This window comes from Mytilus trossulus, chromosome 1 (genome assembly GCF_036588685.1).
Source record: "Mytilus trossulus isolate FHL-02 chromosome 1, PNRI_Mtr1.1.1.hap1, whole genome shotgun sequence".
NCBI classification, from domain to species: Eukaryota; Metazoa; Mollusca; class Bivalvia; order Mytilida; family Mytilidae; genus Mytilus; species Mytilus trossulus.
The window spans coordinates 78,768,557-78,788,942 of NC_086373.1; the positions used below are offsets into that span (position 1 = coordinate 78,768,557).

The 20,386-nt window shown below is 32.7% G+C and overlaps 1 protein-coding gene across 1 annotated transcript; it reads right to left on the bottom strand.

The window, feature by feature from the left end:
* Positions 1-617: 617 nt before the first annotated feature.
* LOC134686270 (heat shock 70 kDa protein 14-like) lies at positions 618-16,823 on the bottom strand. The gene is made up of 14 exons (XM_063545943.1): positions 16,719-16,823; positions 13,328-13,408; positions 9,925-10,056; positions 8,739-8,844; positions 8,119-8,209; positions 7,493-7,597; positions 5,441-5,602; positions 4,963-5,118; positions 4,418-4,520; positions 3,865-3,993; positions 3,249-3,341; positions 2,210-2,374; positions 1,677-1,735; positions 618-1,104 (listed from the first exon to the last, which is right to left on the bottom strand). The coding sequence occupies exons 1-14, from the start codon at positions 16,773-16,775 to the stop codon at positions 1,026-1,028; spliced, it is 1,518 nt and encodes a 505-aa protein (XP_063402013.1). The 5' UTR covers positions 16,776-16,823; the 3' UTR covers positions 618-1,025.
* Between the last annotated feature and the right edge of the window lie 3,563 nt (positions 16,824-20,386).

Genomic DNA, 20,386 nt, shown 5'->3' on the forward strand with positions numbered 1-20,386 from the left:
ACTTAAATCAAAACACATATTCGTTTATTAATGACAACAAAATTTGAAAAAAGAATGTAAATTAAATGTTACAGAATTGAAATTTTGAGTAGCCAAACTTTCAAATTTGAGCTGGCAGTGAATGAATTTTTCTATTATTTAAAAGATATTGAAAAGAAGAAGTGATTTGTGTTATCAACACAGATACCCCTTGTATCAAGTTGATGAGCAAGTTGGATGAGAAAGGCATGTTCATCTGAAGCTTGATAAAAAAAAATCAGAGAGGTCAGTTTCATATTTTCTGAAACTTTGTGCAACAATATGTAAATATTTTGTCTACAGTCAGTTGATCAGTGATGAATGTGAAAACACAATAGCTAATATATGATACTCACAATGAAGCTCCATACCAAATATTACAGGAAGATATGAACCTGAATCATGGATCCTTAAGATAATGGGACAAACGGATGGAAGGACTGATGTATATAAGGTCTGCCAAACAGGCAAACAGAGGTAAACCAGCAAGCCACCTTACTTCAAAATGGATGTTTAACCAAATTTCAGGAAGCTCTGATTAAAGGCCTGATGAAATAAGAACGAACATTTATCTGATGGACACACAGACAGAGTTAAAGCAGTATATCCACTTCTTTAATACAGAGATATAATATTGGTGAACATGATACTGAACCAGTAACTGTGTAATTAAAATGTTGCAGTAAAATAAGAATTTATTGGTCCTGGTACTGGGTATAATCAAAACAATAAAAACATGATTTTGGTCTTTCTTTATATTTCTTTCAGTTATCTTTTCTATAGCTCTTATCTTTATAAGTCAGTATCGTATAAAAGTACTAAACATGAGTGTATCACTAGTATAATCCATTAGAATAACTTTGGGGAAATAAAACTTTGTATAAAAAGAAGAATATCATTAACAAACGTAATACTGCAATCCTCATACAACTGTCAATCAGATGGATCTCCATCAAAACCAATAACTTATAATATATAATTGTAATGTTTTAATCATCAGCGGCTTGTCAACTTTGAACTTCTACTGTTATTGAGACTGTCTTTTCTGAACTTGCTTCTTTACATGTAACATGTAATGATCCATCCCTGAAAAAAAAGATAAACCATTTGTAAGGTTTGGTGATTGAGTGATACAACATATCTTTTATTACGCTATTCATCTTGCCATATCCTATATTTGATATTTCTACACAATTTCAGGCTTTCATATAGGTAGCTATAATGTTTTAATCCAAAATTATCCATAAAATCTGTGTCTCACATTTTTTATTTTCTAAAGAATGTTTTCATTTTTTTACCAAAAATTTGAACTGTCAGACCTTTATTTATCATCTGTTCTGTTCGCCCCCATCACTTAAGGTATATATTAACTTTTACCAACTGAAGTCAGAATACAGAAAACAGAAAGCTTGCAATACACATCAGATTATGTGAACTAAAACTGCCTTAAACACATATTTTTCAAAAAATTCCTAGTATGTACTATTAATATACATATCTAACATTATTGGGTTGATGTTAGAGGAGTTCTATTAATATACATATATATTTTTACAGACAGAATTTTAAATTGTTGACTCCACTGAATATCATTTTTCATGTAATTGCAAGATAATGGTCAATACCTTCTGAGATGGCATACTATTGATACTACTTACCTTCTGAGATGGAATACTATTGATACTACAGCTGATTTGGGTAGATCCTGCATCACAAGCTGAAATAATTCAAAATGGAAAACTCAATTTTATTGATTACAATATATTACAGGCCATTTTTTTAAAAACTTCAACAGTTTTACATATAATCTTAATATAGCATATCTTTGCTGTTTGAATATAATAGACAGTGATATTAGTCATATGCTAATGATTTACCAACATTTGATCTGTATTTATTAGGTTTGCAAAACAGTTAAGAAGAAAAACACAAACATTTTTGTATAGGCATTATTTTTATTTTTGTAGGATACTAAATGTATTAGTGATTGATTGGAACTGTGTTTAAAAAAAGGGGGGGTGGGGGGTGGGGGGTTCATTAGGAACTCCAGCTTCTAAATCAGTACTACAGTTTAACTTATGCTATTGCTTGATGTGTAGAAAAAAATATTTTATGATATAGTAGTTGGTTTTCAACGTTACGATGTATGTATATTCAACTTTTTAAACTAGTATTAAGCATATATACATACTTTCCCAAGATCTGCATCTACAGAGTTATTATTACTACATTCACACAGTTCTAGTTTGAAAGATGTCTGGTTACTTGGTAAGGTGACAGTTTCATGTTTTCGACATGGAAATGGTGTTAAAGCTGGAAAGACTGGATAAAGTTGGCATGTAGAGTCACTAGCTACCTATAAACAAACGATGTTAAATCATACAATGTACTATATTTGGTAGAATCATGAGACATGTCACGGGAATATTTTTTTTGTAAACAGCAACTGTAATCTGTGTTTCAGTAAGAAAATTTCACTGTCAGAGGTTATTTTTTATGCACAAAACTTTAAGCTACTAACATTTTAAGACACACTTTTACTTTTACTTCTACTACTGATCAAGTTCAAAATTTTGCATGAATTTTATTTGGTTGATAAAAATTTAAAATTCTTTGCAAGAAGTGATGAACTAATGTTAGCTCTACAAGCATATAAACAAACACCCAAGGAATATATTCTCTTCATATTGTGTTAATACTTGTTTTGAGTTTATTTTCTTCAGACATTAATGATGTATCATATAAAGCCTGTATTTTGTTTGATGTTTAATCCCTTTTAAAAGATGTGCTCCTGCTATCATCCATCTGCATGTTATTCCAAGTGTTTTTACTTCTAACTCAAAAGAATAAGAAATTCTTAGCATGATAAACAATACTGATAATTGTGTTATAAATTTCTATATAATTAATTTTTCGAAATTATGTCACGACAAGGTTGGCAAAGTATTACCCTCCCGGGACCTGGGTTTTCCCGGGTTGGGTAATACTCCCTGAAAAGTCATGTGGATTTCAATAAATTTTCCGGGGAATAGTGTCTTGTCAGTTCACTCTCTTCTTATTCAGCTGAAGTAATATATATGAATTTAGAACCTCAATTCAAATGTCACCTCTCGTATAAGGCAAGTTGTCTCTGGCCCAAAGAGTGATCTTCCCATACAGTTTTGACAGTATAAAAATTTATGTAAATATAATAATTTGTTTTGTAAATTAATATAACTTCATTTACTTACCTTTACACATATAGATTTTTTCAAACATTCAACTTCACTTTGTTCAAAATTCACTTTTATATCAGTTTCATCACTTCCCGTAAGTATAGCTGCCTGAAATGAGTACATAAAAACACAAAAATATAAGTGAAGTTTTTCTTCTCTAATCAAGGTACAGAGCAGTTTCAAGTTTTCCCTGGCTCATCTCAAGGCAAGATAATAATTAATTCTTTAAAACTTAAAACAGTTCGGAATGAAATTTCATTTAAATGCATTATTTAAACAATATTTATCTTTCCATCAATGGTACTTTAAAATGACCAAGGTGTTACTTGATACTCTTACTACAAATTCAGTTTTATCCTTAGTTATACCAGCTATTAATAGATCATTAGCCTCTGATCTCAGTAAGGCAAGAGAACTAAGAGAGGTGTTTAATACTAACAATCGATCAATCATCAAAAAGTACACCAAGAGATATTCAAATTAAGAAATTACGCAGAACATGATTTTCTGGCTGTGTAGAAGATCCATTAGTGGCTTTCCGCTGTTGCTCTTTGATGGGGTTGTTGTCTCTTTGACACATCCCCCATTTCCATACTCAATATTATCTATTACATGATTTTATACAACAAACCTGTTTCGCTGCCCCAATTGCTATAACTTCATCTGGTGGTATAGAATTAAGTATTTCTGCACTAGGTAACGAGTCGGTAATTATTTTTTGTACAAATGGAATTTTTGTTCCTCCACCACACATTACAACCTGAAAATATTTACATAAAAAGTTATATTTAGTACAAAATTCCCCCAAAATAAAAACAAAAGTACAACTAAGATTCAATGTTTACAGTCAATTAGTGTCATTATAACTATGTCATTGTTGAATATTATTTGTTGTCAGTTTCTCCATAAACCTTATTAACATACTGATGTATTAATTTTTTTTAAATTTGCTGGAAAATAAAACACTTTGAATTGAGTTAATTGTAGAGTAATCATATTTTTGATGAAAGGGACAAGCAAACTCAAATAAATCAGTCTTAAATAGATATTCATTTTACTCAAGTATCAATATGCAAAATGATGGTTGTTGAACTTGTCCAACTACTAAACTAAACATATGACTTGATGCAATATGCCACAGTAGTTACATCACTTATAGCTGAGTAACTCTAAAAAAAAACTACCTTCTGGATATCTGATTTTGTAATATCTGCAGTTGTACATAAGTTGTCTATCAGAGAGGGACACAGCTGCACTACGGGCGATATAAGACTTTCAAATCTGGCTCTGAAATAGAATTATAATCTAACGATACAAAATAGTTTGCATTCACTTGAAAAACAATGACTAATGATACAAATGAATTTTTGAAAATGCAACACTTATATTTGTTATAAACAATAAAATCAAATACCCACAAAAATGCATGTTTTCCTCAATCCATAGTATGCGCTAGCTTCCTTTCAAGTTTCAGGAATTTAGTTTTAAAATGGTAGTAGGAATGGATTACACAAGTAAGGTACCGACACAGTAAACAGTTCAGACAAGACAACCACACTAGTTTATATTCAGATAACCACAGTTAACAGTTCCTCACACTCAATCTTTTCCTTTTCCACATAATGAATAAATCAATATAGAAATTTATTTAAAGATTGAAGAATAGGTAAACCTTTTTAATCTTATTAAGTTTCTATGTATGGTATTGAAGTGTAAACATTTCTCTTACCTTGAAACCTGACAATGGAAGTCTACCCCTTCAAATAATGAATCAACAGCACATTGGGCATTACCAAGTGTAGATAACGAATGTTTCACATTATCTGCTTCCAAACGGAGCTTCTTCACTGATCTTCTGCTTTCTTTTACATCTAATTTGTATTTTCTAAATAAAACATACTATAAGTCAGTCAAAAGAGCTCAAAATTCCAAATAGTATATTTATTTCCAAAAAAAAAATCATCTATTCTTCTTTCCCCCAAATAGAACCATAATGCACACATGTACATATAAGCTAATTAAAAAAAAAAATCTTAAAATCAAAAGTTGAAAAAAATCAACATTCTTTTTAATAATCCATTATTCAAATATTGTTTTATTAAGTTACTCAAAATGGAAGTTTTGGTCTATAAAATATATTTAAATTATTTTAAACTGTTTAGATATCTAATGACTTTTTTAATAGTAAAATTAAGTATTAAGATTACTTATAAAATTCTGTTGCTAAGTAATCTGTGAGACTGTCTGTAAATTTACTTCCTGCCACTGCTGTGGAATTCTGGGAACAAAAGACTCTGTATAAACCATTTTGTACTTTAACAAGTGAGACATCTGTAGATTCACCACCAATACGGAATACTAAAACATTGCTGTAAGAGTAAAACATAATGAGTTCTTGTCTGTATCAAATGTTTTGAAAAAAGCTCCCTACTCATTTTAGTATGCAAGTAAAATATTATGTTATGAGGCAGCATTTCCTGTGAAAGGGGACGAAGTCTGCATATTTATTATTTTTTTTTAATTCAAACAGATTTTGAAGAAAAGAAACGTTTTTTTTTTCATACCAAAAAATTAATCAAGAGCTGTCAGAATGACAGTAAAACCAGATTTTTTAACATTTATTTGTGTCCTGGCATTTAGGAGATAGCTGTATTGTATTTTAAGCTCCGACGACATCATTTGGGGATTTGATGGTCGAAAATTAACTTTACCAGCGACGCGTTGATCAATTGTCAATTGATGCCATGTAAATATGTAACGTTATCCAATCAAAATGAACGTTACGAATTTGTTGCATTAGAATTATCAATATCACAAGGACCATTTTTATGACGGTAAAAGTTACAATCATCAGTTACAACATATTCAAATTGGAAAAACACACACACACACACAACTGGAAACATAATTTTTCTATCTTTCAAGAACCATAACTCCTGAAAGGTAAAAGTAGTTATCCTCCTACTTGACCTCCATTTTGTCATCAGTAACAACAATTAAAAAATTGAATGTGCATATGTTGAACTGTTGATGAGTTAACACATTTTTTTCAATATTTCATGAACCAAAACTGCTGAACTGTAAAAGTGAAAAATGCATTATCCTACTTGACCTCTATTTTTTCATCAGTTACAACATTTAAAAATTTGAAAAGCTTTGGATGAATGGTTCATGAGTTAATGTAACAACATGACTAGAAATGCAATTTTTCAATCTTTCAAGAACAATTACTCCCAAACAGAAAAGTCAAAATTGTCATTTAAAGTCATAAGAAACCTCAAATCAAAAAAAATAATGCATATGTTGTTTTATAACTCAATGGATAGTTTACATTATAAAACTTATGTGCATATACTTTTTTCTGAAGAAAAATCTTTAATTTATTCATATTTAGAAGAAGTTTACTTTATTTTAATTGCTTTCTTCCAGGAAGCAGTTCCCCCAACATATTTTCCATATGCAAAGTGACCTCAGTGTGACCTATCTCGTAAAAATCTGGTGATCACAATACGCATGGATGTCCTTAAAATAAACTATCATCTGAATTTACATGTTAAACACATGCTCAATTTCCATGCTTTTTGTTGATTTTTTGTCGATTGTTGACAAACAGGTGACAATCGTTAAACTTCGGCTTCAAAACATGAACTTTATTAATTAACTGCCATATTTTCACAACAACACTGACTGATTGAAAAAAAAATTAACGATTAAAGGAAATTAACACAAAAAAAAGGATAAATTCGTGCAAAGAAGACTAAGTTTATGATGTTTGTATATGCATTGGTTCAAATATCGGAAGAACATTCTTTTTCACCGGTCACTGGTTTCTTATGACTTTAAATATTGAACTTGACATTTATTTTTTTGTCAGTAACAATATGTAAAAATTTTTAGAAGCTTTGGTTGAACAGTTCATGAGTCAATGAGAATGAAATTTCTGTGCAAATGCAGAAAAATAAAAAAAGTCTAAAAACAAGAAAAATAGCTTACATAATGGATATTTCAACACAGAAGATGCTCCTTTTAACAATATGGGATCAACAAGGGCTTGACCAGAATCTTTGTGGGATTAACAATTTTTAATATACCTTCAACTTCAGTAATAGTAAGATCTTTAAAACTAATGACATCACTAATATTATAAAGTTATTCAGATAACATAGCACTTGAATCATTAATATTTGACTGGGAAGAAAAAAAATGATTAAACTCATTGGCCTTTTCGATTTCATCAAATATAATGTTATTGTACCAACCATTCTAGAGTATTATCTGTCTGTCCAATATCATATGATAAGAGGGCTGACACAGGTTCTGATACAGTTCTTAACACTGAAAATCCAGCTGCGTTGGCACTCTCACTGAAAATATAAAAAACATTTTTGTTATTTCTACATGCTAGGGTTATTTTCTGAGACATAAAGCTATGATGGAAACATGTACATAGCCAAAACGGTTGTTAAGTACTGGCACCAACTCAGAAAAATATTTCTATGTAAGTAAGAGGAAAAGTTTGAGAAACTCAAAAATAAATGTTGAAATCGAATTTGTTTCATTTCTTTCAATAAATGATTTTTAACCCCCATAATTTAATTTTTTCCCAAAATGCAAAAAAATAGCGACCCCCCAGAGGAAACCCTGCTTTCAACTGTCTTGGCTACCATGACCATGGTGGTCAGTCTTTATTGGTGGAGTAAGCAAATGTACTAGCAGAGAACCATGACTTTCGTTAGAATAACTGACACTTCTTGTCAATTAAGATCAGGGTTCACGCTTACAACCTCCAAGTTGACATGCTAGTGATCACTGTTGGTGAACTATTTACACCACTCAACACCTCATATATCTGTAACCATACAATAAATATAAGAATTATAAAAACCTAATGGCCTGTTTTTGGTCTTCTGAAAAATCACATGGAACAGCTAACACAGAATCATGTATATCTCCATCCCCATGACTTCTTGCTGTCTCTGAAAAATACAGTCAAGTGTTTCATTTACAATTTTATATACTGTAAAATCAGAACTATTGTGTGCGTTTATCATTTTGTCAAAATTGTAAGTTTAATTTTTCGCAATATTGAGAAAAATCCTGTGAAATTGATGTACAAAATTTGAACCGTGATTTTAAATTATTTCGATAATAACCCGGTTGATTATTCGCAATAATAAAAACATTGCAATAATTTATGAATTTACAGTATACTTTAATGTATCAGGCAGATATCCAGTTTTAAAACTAACACCAAATAAAAAATTCTGCTAAAATCCCTTTGACAAGTTTCCAATGATATTTCTTGGCAAATAATGGTATTTACTTGAATATCTATTTCAAATAAATAAGTTGAATAGTAAATAAATATGCTACTATGGTTTCAATAACTTTTAATTTGTATGGATTATGAATGAAACTTTTTTTTGACAATGATCTACCTTTTTTATCTTAATTTGAAGAGTTACTTTTATTTAAGTACTGAATAATTCGTTGAAAATCACCTACCTAACATACGTAAATATATAGCTTCTGCTATTTTAGATGGAGGGACATCTTTGGCTTGTCCTTTGTGTTCTACTTGGAAAACAGGTTCATCATCTTGTAATATCATCTGAAACAAATTGTCAAAGTATAATACATAAAAAGATTGACAGGAATCACCATGATTATGGTGTATTTCTAGCTTGTGGTGTATAGACAGATTTATAGTAGAATTTCTAGCTTGTGGTGTATGGACAGATTTATAGTAGAATTTCTAGCTTGTGGTGTAAAGACAGATTTATAGTAGAATTTCTAGCTTGAGGTGTTTAGACAGATTTATAGTAGAATTTCTAGCTTGCAGTGTATGGACAGAAGTATGGGGGTTATCTCCCATGTAGTATATGGACAGAAGTATAGTGTTTATTTGGACAGGAGTATGACCAATTTCTAGCTTTTAGTATATGGACAGAAATAAGGTGTTTTTCTAGGTGGTAGTATATGGGGAGAATTAGCATGTATCTTTAATTTGTAGCATATGCACTAAAGTATGGTCGCCGAGGTGTTTTTTCTTGCTTGTAGCATATGGACATAAGTTTGGTCGATTTCTATTCTGTAGTATATGGACACAAGTGTGGTCGATTTCTATCCTGTAGTATATGGACAAAAATAGGGTGTATTTTTAGCAAGAGGTAAATGAAATAGAGTTTCATTCTAGCTTGAGGTTAATTGACAGTACAAGGATGTATTTCCAGCTTGAAGAAAAGAGACAGAATTACATTAGGTCAAAATTAAGTTTTTTTCTTGTTTGTACATATAGTATTATATATATAAACAGAAGAATTGTAAATTTATAGCTTGTAATGTATGAAAGTGGTATATATGGTGTTTTCTGGCTCATAACTTATAAACAGGGCATATTGACATGAAATTAATTTGGGTGTGCTTCTTGCTTGTAGTACAGAAGCGGGACTAAGGTGTATTTATACATGTTGTTTGCAGTAAATGAACAGAACATGGGTGTATGTCTTGCTGGTATTTTATGGACATATGTTTTGTGTTTTTCTTGCTTTTGCCATTTGAGCAGAATTATTATGTATTTCTTATTGGTAGTATATAAACTAATTTGGCTGAATTTCTTTAAAAGCTTGTAGTATATATGGATACAATATTATGGTATTTGTTTGAAAGTGTACTGTAAATGTAATTATACCTTAACAGGAGAACTCTCCATATATTGCTGTAATATTTGATCATCACTGCTTCTTCCTAGAATCTGTTTTACATTACAAACAGTATTCTGGGCATTCCTTATCTTCCCTTGTTTTGCTGCACTTCCAACTGCCTGAAAACAAAAATGTTTACATGTATTTCTGCCATTCAAGGTTAATATAACATGTGTTATCTATTGCATTTGCAATGTAATACTATTCTTACTCTTTCATTTTCTCTTCTCAATCAAATCACCCTGTTACTTAGATCTCCAGTAAAAAGTAATATTAGTACAATTGGATGATTTGAAGTAACAATGTATTTTAAAATTCAATTCATTTTTTACAGTATGATTTCTGTCTGTGATATATTTGATAAACTATATACAAATACTGACACTTATTACACTCAATAATTCTGTTTTTTTTGTCTTCATTTCCTATTAAAGATTCATGTCTCAACAACAAGAAGTCTCTTTCATTTTTGTAAGGTATATTGTTTCTATAAGGAAGTTTTTAGCATCTTTTTTGTATAAAACTCAACATAATGCTACAATACAAGGAGTTACTCTATCCTTACCTGGTCATGATCAGTAAATGCTACAATACAAGGAGTTACTCTATCCTTACCTGGTCATGATCAGTAAATGCTACAATACAAGGAGTTACTCTATCCTGACCTGGTCATGATCAGTAAATGCTACAATACAAGGAGTTACTCTATCCTGACCTGGTCATGATCAGTAAATGCTACAATACAAGGAGTTACTCTATCCTGACCTGGTCATGATCAGTAAATGCTACAATACAAGGAGTTACTCTATCCTTACCTGGTCATGATCAGTAAATGCTACAATACAAGGAGTTACTCTATCCTTACCTGGTCATGATCAGTAAATGCTACAATACAAGGAGTTACTCTATCCTTACCTGGTCATGTTCAGTAAATGCTACAATACAAGGAGTTACTCTATCCTTACCTGGTCATGATCAGTAAATGCTACAATACAAGGAGTTACTCTATCCTTACCTGGTCATGATCAGTAAATGCTACAATACAAGGAGTTACTCTATCCTTACCTGGTCATGATCAGTAAATGCTACAATACAAGGAGTTACTCTATCCTTACCTGGTCATGATCAGTAAATGCTACAATACAAGGAGTTACTCTATCCTTACCTGGTCATGATCAGTAAATGCTACAATACAAGGAGTTACTCTATCCTTACCTGGTCATGATCAGTAAATGCTACAATACAAGGAGTTACTCTTACCTGGATATGATCAGTAAATGCTACAATACAAGGAGTTACTCTATCCTTGCCTGGTCATGATCAGTAAATGCTACAATACAAGGAGCTACTCTATCCTTACCTGGTCATGATCAGTAAATGCTACAATACAAGGAGTTACTCTATCCTTACCTGGTCATGTTCAGTAAATGCTACAATACAAGGAGTTACTCTATCCTTACCTGGTCATGATCAGTAAATGCTACAATACAAGGAGTTACTCTATCCTTACCTGGTCATGATCAGTAAATGCTACAATACAAGGAGTTACTCTATCCTTACCTGGTCATGATCAGTAAATGCTACAATACAAGGAGTTACTCTATCCTTACCTGGTCATGATCAGTAAATGCTACAATACAAGGAGTTACTCTATCCTTACCTGGTCATGATCAGTAAATGCTACAATACAAGGAGTTACTCTATCCTTACCTGGTCATGTTCAGTAAATGCTACAATACAAGGAGTTACTCTATCCTTACCTGGTCATGATCAGTAAATGCTACAATACAAGGAGTTACTCTATCCTTACCTGGTCATGATCAGTAAATGCTACAATACAAGGAGTTACTCTATCCTTACCTGGTCATGATCAGTAAATGCTACAATACAAGGAGTTACTCTATCCTTACCTGGTCATGATCAGTAAATGCTACAATACAAGGAGTTACTCTATCCTTACCTGGTCATGATCAGTAAATGCTACAATACAAGGAGTTACTCTATCCTTACCTGGTCATGATCAGTAAATGCTACAATACAAGGAGTTACTCTTACCTGGATATGATCAGTAAATGCTACAATACAAGGAGTTACTCTATCCTTGCCTGGTCATGATCAGTAAATGCTACAATACAAGGAGCTACTCTATCCTTACCTGGTCATGATCAGTAAATGCTACAATACAAGGAGTTACTCTTACCTGGTCATGATCAGTAAATGCTACAATACAAGGAGTTACTCTTACCTGGTCATGATCAGTAAATGCTACAATACAAGGAGTTACTCTATCCTTATCTGGTCATGATCAGTAAATGCTACAATACAAGGAGTTACTCTTACCTGGTCATGATCAGTAAATGCTACAATACAAGGAGTTACTCTATCCTTACCTGGTCATGATCAGTAAATGCTACAATACAAGGAGTTACTCTATCCTTACCTGGTCATGATCAGTAAATGCTACAATACAAGGAGTTACTCTATCCTTACCTGGTCATGATCAGTAAATGCTACAATACAAGGAGTTACTCTATCCTTACCTGGTCATGATCAGTAAATGCTACAATACAAGGAGTTACTCTATCCTTACCTGGTCATGATCAGTAAATGCTACAATACAAGGAGTTACTCTATCCTTACCTGGTCATGATCAGTAAATGCTACAAAACAAGGAGTTACTCTATCCTTACCTGGTCATGATCAGTAAATGCTACAATACAAGGAGTTACTCTTACCTGGTCATGATCAGTAAATGCTACAATACAAGGAGTTACTCTTACCTGGTCATGATCAGTAAATGCTACAATACAAGGAGTTACTCTATCCTTACCTGGTCATGATCAGTAAATGCTACAATACAAGGAGTTACTCTTACCTGGTCATGATCAGTAAATGCTACAATACAAGGAGTTACTCTATCCTTACCTGGTCATGATCAGTAAATGCTACAATACAAGGAGTTACTCTATCCTTACCTGGTCATGATCAGTAAATGCTACAATACAAGGAGTTACTCTTACCTGGTCATGATCAGTAAATGCTACAATACAAGGAGTTACTCTTACCTGGTCATGATCAGTAAATGCTACAATACAAGGAGTTACTCTATCCTTACCTGGTCATGATCAGTAAATGCTACAATACAAGGAGTTACTCTTACCTGGTCATGATCAGTAAAGGCTACAATACAAGGAGTTACTCTATCCTTACCTGGTCATGATCAGTAAAGGCTACAATACAAGGAGTTACTCTTACCTGGTCATGATCAGTAAATGCTACAATACAAGGAGTTACTCTTACCTGGTCATGATCAGTAAATGCTACAATACAAGGAGTTACTCTTACCTGGTCATGATCAGTAAATGCTACAATACAAGGAGTTACTCTTACCTGGTCATGATCAGTAAATGCTACAATACAAGGAGTTACTCTATCTCCCAAGTCATTTGCTACCACATCTGTTTTACCATCCTAGAAAAGAATTTTGATTGAATTGTGTAAGAAAGATACATAAAGAGCTGTCTTTAACTTGCAATGAGGCATGAGCTTCTGCTCCATGTTAATGTCTCTCTGTGACTTTTAGGGGTTTTGGGTCATAAACTTATTATTGTATTACAGTGCATCTTGCTTAATACAACACCTGTGTATTCTAACAACTTGTGACATCTGACAAAAAAAATTTGTCCTGAAAAATGTCTATAGAAATCTTAGCTGCCGAACTGTAGCTCTTAGGTCCTTATGCTACTTTTTGACTATTTGCGGATCTATAGTCCGCAAATATTTAAAAACTAACATAAGGTCCTAAGAGCTACGGTTCTGAAGCTGTAGAAATCTATGTTATAAAAAAGTTGTGTATTCAGAAACCTGTCACTTCGGTAATCCAACACTGTTTTCAAGGTATCATGTTAATATTACATATATTTATATCTAAACTAACTAATCCTGTTCAGTGTCTTCCCTAGAAAATTCTTGATGCATGGTGGGTCTAAGATGAATTTGCAACGCGGAGCGCGGCGTTGTTTTGTAGAATTATTTTCATTACACTAGTGAAATGAATTGTGCATGTTAGTTTAAAAACTTCACATAAATCTGCAATACAGTTAGGAACAATACTTAACATTTTCTCCCAAGGCCAGCCTGGATCCAAAAGTTTTTTTCAGAAACCCTGTAGATTTTTTTTAGACTCTACCAGGTTTGTTTTTACTACAGGTACATTCATATTAATAGTATGGAATGTTCTAAAATATATGTTTGAAAGTAACCTTATACATGTAGCTTGTTTCTGATTATGATGGAAATTATAAAGGAAATAATAAAGGAATTAAGTAAGCATGAGTTTTTCAGAATTAAAATTGAAAAAAAAAAAAAAAAAAAAAAAACCTTTTTCAATACCCCTAGGTGTAAATTATTTAAAAAAAAAGATATTATCAGTTTTACCCCAAGAAATTATTAATTTTTCATGAATGAATCTTAGCAGTTAATCAAAATTATTTTCAAATGAAATTCCTACTGTCTATAAATAACAATGAAATGTAACTGTTTCCTGTTAATAAGGGGTTTCCCGAATTTTCCCGCCAAAAAGCACATGGCTTTCAACAATTGTAAACAAAGCATTCATTCGATTTGTGATCATGGATTACAGCTTTTATTAATTTAATTTGGATATAAATATTCAACTTAAGGTACAGTCAAGCAATGTTTTTACTTTCTTCTGGATTAAAACTAGTTTGAAAGATCAGTTTGAAAAATAAAATAATTTTTGACAAACAAAAACAATCTGAATTGTTCAGTGACCCATTCATTTTTTGAACTCTGCTACGAAGGTCAAAGTTACATCATGTTTCAATCCAATGATGTGTATTCTCTGTTAAACTAATCAACTGCGTTTGATATAAATATTTCGATGTCAGACTTATGATTTCAAAACGTAAAATTTATACTGCAAAAAGTTTACTTTTTATTTTTTCACGGAAGAATATTTGGAAGCTGATTATATTTATCATTAAAACAATTCGAACTCCCGATTTCTATTATGCAATGGAAGTCTTGAATGTTGTTATATCTAATCAGCGTGGTTGTAAAATCAGAGCGTTGCATCTAATTATGATCAATTATCAGTCCGGTGATTTCGAAACACCTGTAGAGTTTTGTCAATTGTCACTGTATATTACAAGATAATACAAATTTCACACATAGCGGGATGCATAGCGGGTATGATGAATGCATGGCGGCCGAAATTCTATGCGTAGCGGTACCGCAATGCATGAATAGCCTAGGGAAAACACTGCTGTTTAATCCGTCCTTTGATCTGCTGATCAATTATTAAAAATAAATAATTATCCCCTGATAATGAACCTCAAAGAAATTGACATAATTGGTTATAGATTGGAAGGTGATGTGAGGTTCGTTAAGGGTTTCAGGAAAGTTTACCTAAATGAAAAATAAAACTTTCTATGCAAGTTATTTTGGGTAATTTTTACTTTCTTTTCAAAAATCATTAAAGTATTATTCAACATGGCTACATCACCAAAATGTGAAGAGAATTTGGAAAATTACCCTGCTTTGCTGATCACCAAAACAGTATAAGTTCAGGAGTAATGTTAAATCTTATTACAGACTTTGAAAAAAAAATCCAAAACAACTTGGCAAGAAGTATGAGATCGGACGAGAAATAGTGTGGGAACCCTAATATTTAAAAAACGAAGGAATTTAATAGCCAGCAATATGCCGATTATTCTGCAGGAAATACTTGTGTTTGAAAAAAAACAAAGTATTCCGACACAATTCTCTGGTCTTTAGTGTGCCAAATTAGACAGGTTGCACTGTAAATACATAAAGTTCAATATATATTTACTCTATATTTATTTGAAGAAAAAAATCTAATTTGAACTATAGTAGATTATAGTACATGAGTTCATGGTCTAGTGTTAAAGACCGATGGCTACAGTGTTGAAGGTCCTGAGTTTGATTGTCACTCATGGTGCTAAACATATCAGTACATCAGAAGGGTAATTTTCACCCTCTCACACACATCTCTGGTACCCAGACTGGAGTTTGAACTAGAATGGGTACTTTGGAGACCTCAGCTGGTCAAAGTTGTCCCCTAATTTGACCTGGAGATCAATCTTCTGATATCTCTCTGGTTTGTCTGTTTCCATCGAGTGGCCCGGTGGTTCTCTCTTGAGTACTTGGGCTTCCTCCACCATAATAACAGACTTCCTAGCGTCCTACATACACCCTTGGGCGGTGTTGGGTGGGGATTGTTCTGGTGTTGGGGTAATATTGTAAAGAACACATCTCCATTCATCCTTACGGAGTGTACATGCTGTACCCTCACAGTCAATCAAGGGGTGCGTCTAAATTGGCGAAATCTCGAAGTACATGCATACATACCAGTAATAGAAATTGGGGTGTGACATTTACAGTACCAAATTGATGATTCTTCGAATTTTTCTTCAGGAATGTATTACAAACTTCATTAAACTAGACAGGACCGAATTATTTTTTCAGGAAATGTCCTGTCGTTCATGTGGTAATTTCGGAGACTGTGACCTATATAGTTGGTTAATTCTCCATTGTTACGTGAAAAACTTGAGTGTAATAAGCAGATAAACATGATAAAAGAGGAAACAATAAAATGAGATTTTTTGTTTTGTTTGATACTATAATGACACCGGGCGGCGTTGTGTAAATTTCAATTTACACTCGCAGTTTTATAAAAATATGGCCCCAGTTATTTCACAAATGCTTGTTGTTGAATTCTTTTTAAAATTTCGTTTACTTTGTAAACAGCAAGACAAGCTGAAGTCGAGCCAAAATGCACACCAAATGCAGCCATGAGATTCTTTAAAATTCTCAAAACACATGTAAAACACTTCCGGTTGAGAGGGTGACACTAAAGACCTGAACGCGGTCCTGGAAAAGATATCGAATTTTCTCAGACAGCCAATCAGCAATTGGAATTTTAACTTTAAATTGGAAATCAGATAAATTATTATGGCAAAACTATTCATGATATTAAAATTGGTATATTGGCACTTAAATCTGAAGGAATCATTGTTTCCATTGAATGGACCCCTGGACACGCTGACATACAAGGTAATGAACTAGCAGACCAACTAGCTAAGCACAGGAGGCAGAAATAATACAAAGCATTCAAATATTTACAAAGCAAGATATAAAAAAAGGAGCAAAAGACAGTGTTATGGTAAAATGGCAAAACCGATGGGACACCAGTGATAAAGGAAGAAGATATTATACCTTTCAACAAAATGTAAAAAATACACTTCCAAAAGACAAGCCGTCAACTGAAATATATAGAATAACTACTAGTCTAAGAACAGGATATTGCAATTTAAACTTTTACAAATCAACAATATGCCCAGCCCTCATCGACAAATGCAGCTGCGGACAAGTAGAAACAGTTGACCATTACCTACTAGATTGTGAAAATTATGAAGAGGCTAGAGAAAAACTCCGCTCAGCACTCTACTTCATAACAGCAAAACTAACACTTGAGTCTGAAGTATTGTTAGCAACAACAGAAAATGAAAATTACAAACATCACATAGAAGATATTCAACATTTGTTAGGGGTCTTTATTAAAGATACTGAAAGGTTCACAAAATAGATAATTAAGGTTTTATAAGGGTTAATTATTTATTCAATTTTAATTTTTTTTTAGGTAATTAATTAATAATTAATTATTTATTTAGTTATATATTTTTTTCTGCAGTGCCACATCATAAATACAAATGTACTAATGAGTTTTATACAAAAGTGACGTAAATTTACCAGTGTTATTCAAATTACAGAGAGATATAGTGTCAAGTTGACACTTCTAAAGACTAAAGACATCAAGTTTATAATTTCAATATTTTTTTAACTTTCAAAATGGATTTAAGTTGATAAAGAAATAATTTAGATATCGTATCAAAAGCGAGAATAATTTAACGAAAAATATCTGTGTAGGGGAGACTGGGGTTGATTGTGACACGGGTTGGATGAGACAGTGACTGTAAATCTTCCTTTTGAGAAGAAATTATGGCATATTTAGAAAGTTTTCGTGAAGTATTTTTCAAATTGCATCGAGATAGAAATAGTTATGCCATAGAAGCGTTTTTGAAGATTTTGTTAAGTAAATACTGAAAATCGAAGCCGTAAGTATTTTTTACGATGTTCGAAATATTTTTTATGCTATTGATATTAATGATATCTTGTAAAAAATCAACATATATAAATGAAGATAAAAATCCGGGGCTCAATGTGTGGTAGCATATAAAATCCAAGTACAATAAGTTTCGCCACGCCTGATCGCAACGTGACCAACACTTCATAGGGGCAGGTTGATACAGCACAAACGGGGCAGGTTGTGACAACATCAGACAAGTATATTGTGAGTCTTTTCACCCATTAATTCCAATAAGAATTGTTTTCAATCCAAATAAGGGATATACACAAACAACATCTGACGTAAAACACTTTTGTTTCCGGTGTTTTTGTTTCAGCGTAGAAGAAAACTAGATTGTTCAGTCAAAAAGACGTACAATTGGACCATGAGGAAAAGTTATGAAATAATGCAACATAAATTAATACAATGCAACACTAAATGATATTTTCATTTGAGCAGCATCTGCTATATTAAACCTTATCCACAAATGGCAATGCAAACCACACTCTATATATACTTAAAAGTCAGCATTTATAATATGTCTTTAAAAAACAAAGCTTTTTCATTCATCTTAAACAAAATAATTTTTAAAGGGTAATACCCTTTCAGTCCAACATTTCACATAAGTATGGTTGTATTTGAGCAGCATCTGTTAGTTTTTATACTTTTACAATTATGTGATTGAGTTTTAAGTGACAGCACAAACGGTTCCTTTTTTTTTAATCTTCGTTCATATATCTTGATTATTTTACAAAGTATTATTAATATTAATAGTAATTTTTTTTAGCATCGTAAAAGATAGCCACTGCTTAGACATTCACTATATGGCATACCATGTCTGAAATGTCTCGCCTGCTTTTATTATAATTGAATTTCATTCATATATAGACAAAGAATTAAGATGTGGTGTGAGTACTTCATTCATACACCGAATACAGTAGACTATTGCATATATTCATGGGTATCATCTGTGATACGGACATGATAACTGATCCATGCAATGAGGTTGTCGGTTAACACTGTCTGAATGACATGTACACCTTGCAAGAATCCAATATACAAAATACCAAACATAGAAACATATAAGTGCGGTATTTCATATGACAAAACCGTTCCTTAAATTGTCCATAAAATGGGGTCAAGGACAAGGAATACATGACTGACGGAAAAGCTCTTAGCGTAGCGTATTTCACGCGCAATACAAGGTATGATCCATCTAGTAGGTCTTCCACCTTCTGAAATTGTGACAAAGCATGTACATCTGAACATGTAAACAGGACTACCAGTACTGTATGTATGTCACAACTTACCACAACCTCTGTCTCAAAGTAACCCGGACACGGGGTAGGTAGTGACATGCAACAACCCCATTAAATCGTCAGATGCGACTTAAGTTTGTCTAGTTTGCTAGGTCTAGTGAGAAAGCTGCGTATAATTGATTTGTATGTATAGACAAGAACATAAAAAGTGTCTCATTCAACCCCGGTCTCCCCTATGTCAAAACGAATCAAATGGAAGATAACTCGCCCGAATCGCCTCATCATGACTTAAAATCCGCGCCATTCTCTTGATTACCAACTCGCCTCACTTATGAAAAAAGGATAAAATTATGTTGTATATAGATCTGAAACTCGCCCCCCACGACCTTCTAAGTATCATGTCTGGTACTAATAAATGATATACATGTATATATATATATAAATATATTGAAAAATCTAGGAATTATGGTAATAAGGGAGGGGGACTAGGGGGAGGGGTCATTACATGATCCTGTGCTCAAGCAAGACTAACTTACTAACAAACTGACCGACCGACCGAACGAACGAACGAACGAAGAAAATGTTGGGCCAACATTAGGCCAACCATACAAAAATGACAGTTGGTGCCAAGTTGTTGGGCCAACTAGGGGCCAACAGTGTCAAAATAACTGTTGGCTGAGTTTTGTTGTGCCAACGAGGGGCCAACAGTGTCAAAGTAACTGTTGGCTGAGTTTTGTTGGGCCAACGTTGGTCTCTCAGTGTTGTCCTGCCAACGCCAACGCCAACTGTTTACCAACTTAGTCCTATACATATGACTTCTCATTCTTATTCAATTTTTAACGTTTTTATACTGATATTTTCATTTTTTATTTTTTTTTTAAGGTGGTACATTGATAGTAAAAAAAAATATTATCAGAACAGTAAATAGAAATAGTAAATAATGCCCCCGAGGTCATATGTTATAGGACTATTTACCAACTGTGCCAAACAATCACCAATGTTGGCCCAACAAAGTATTCC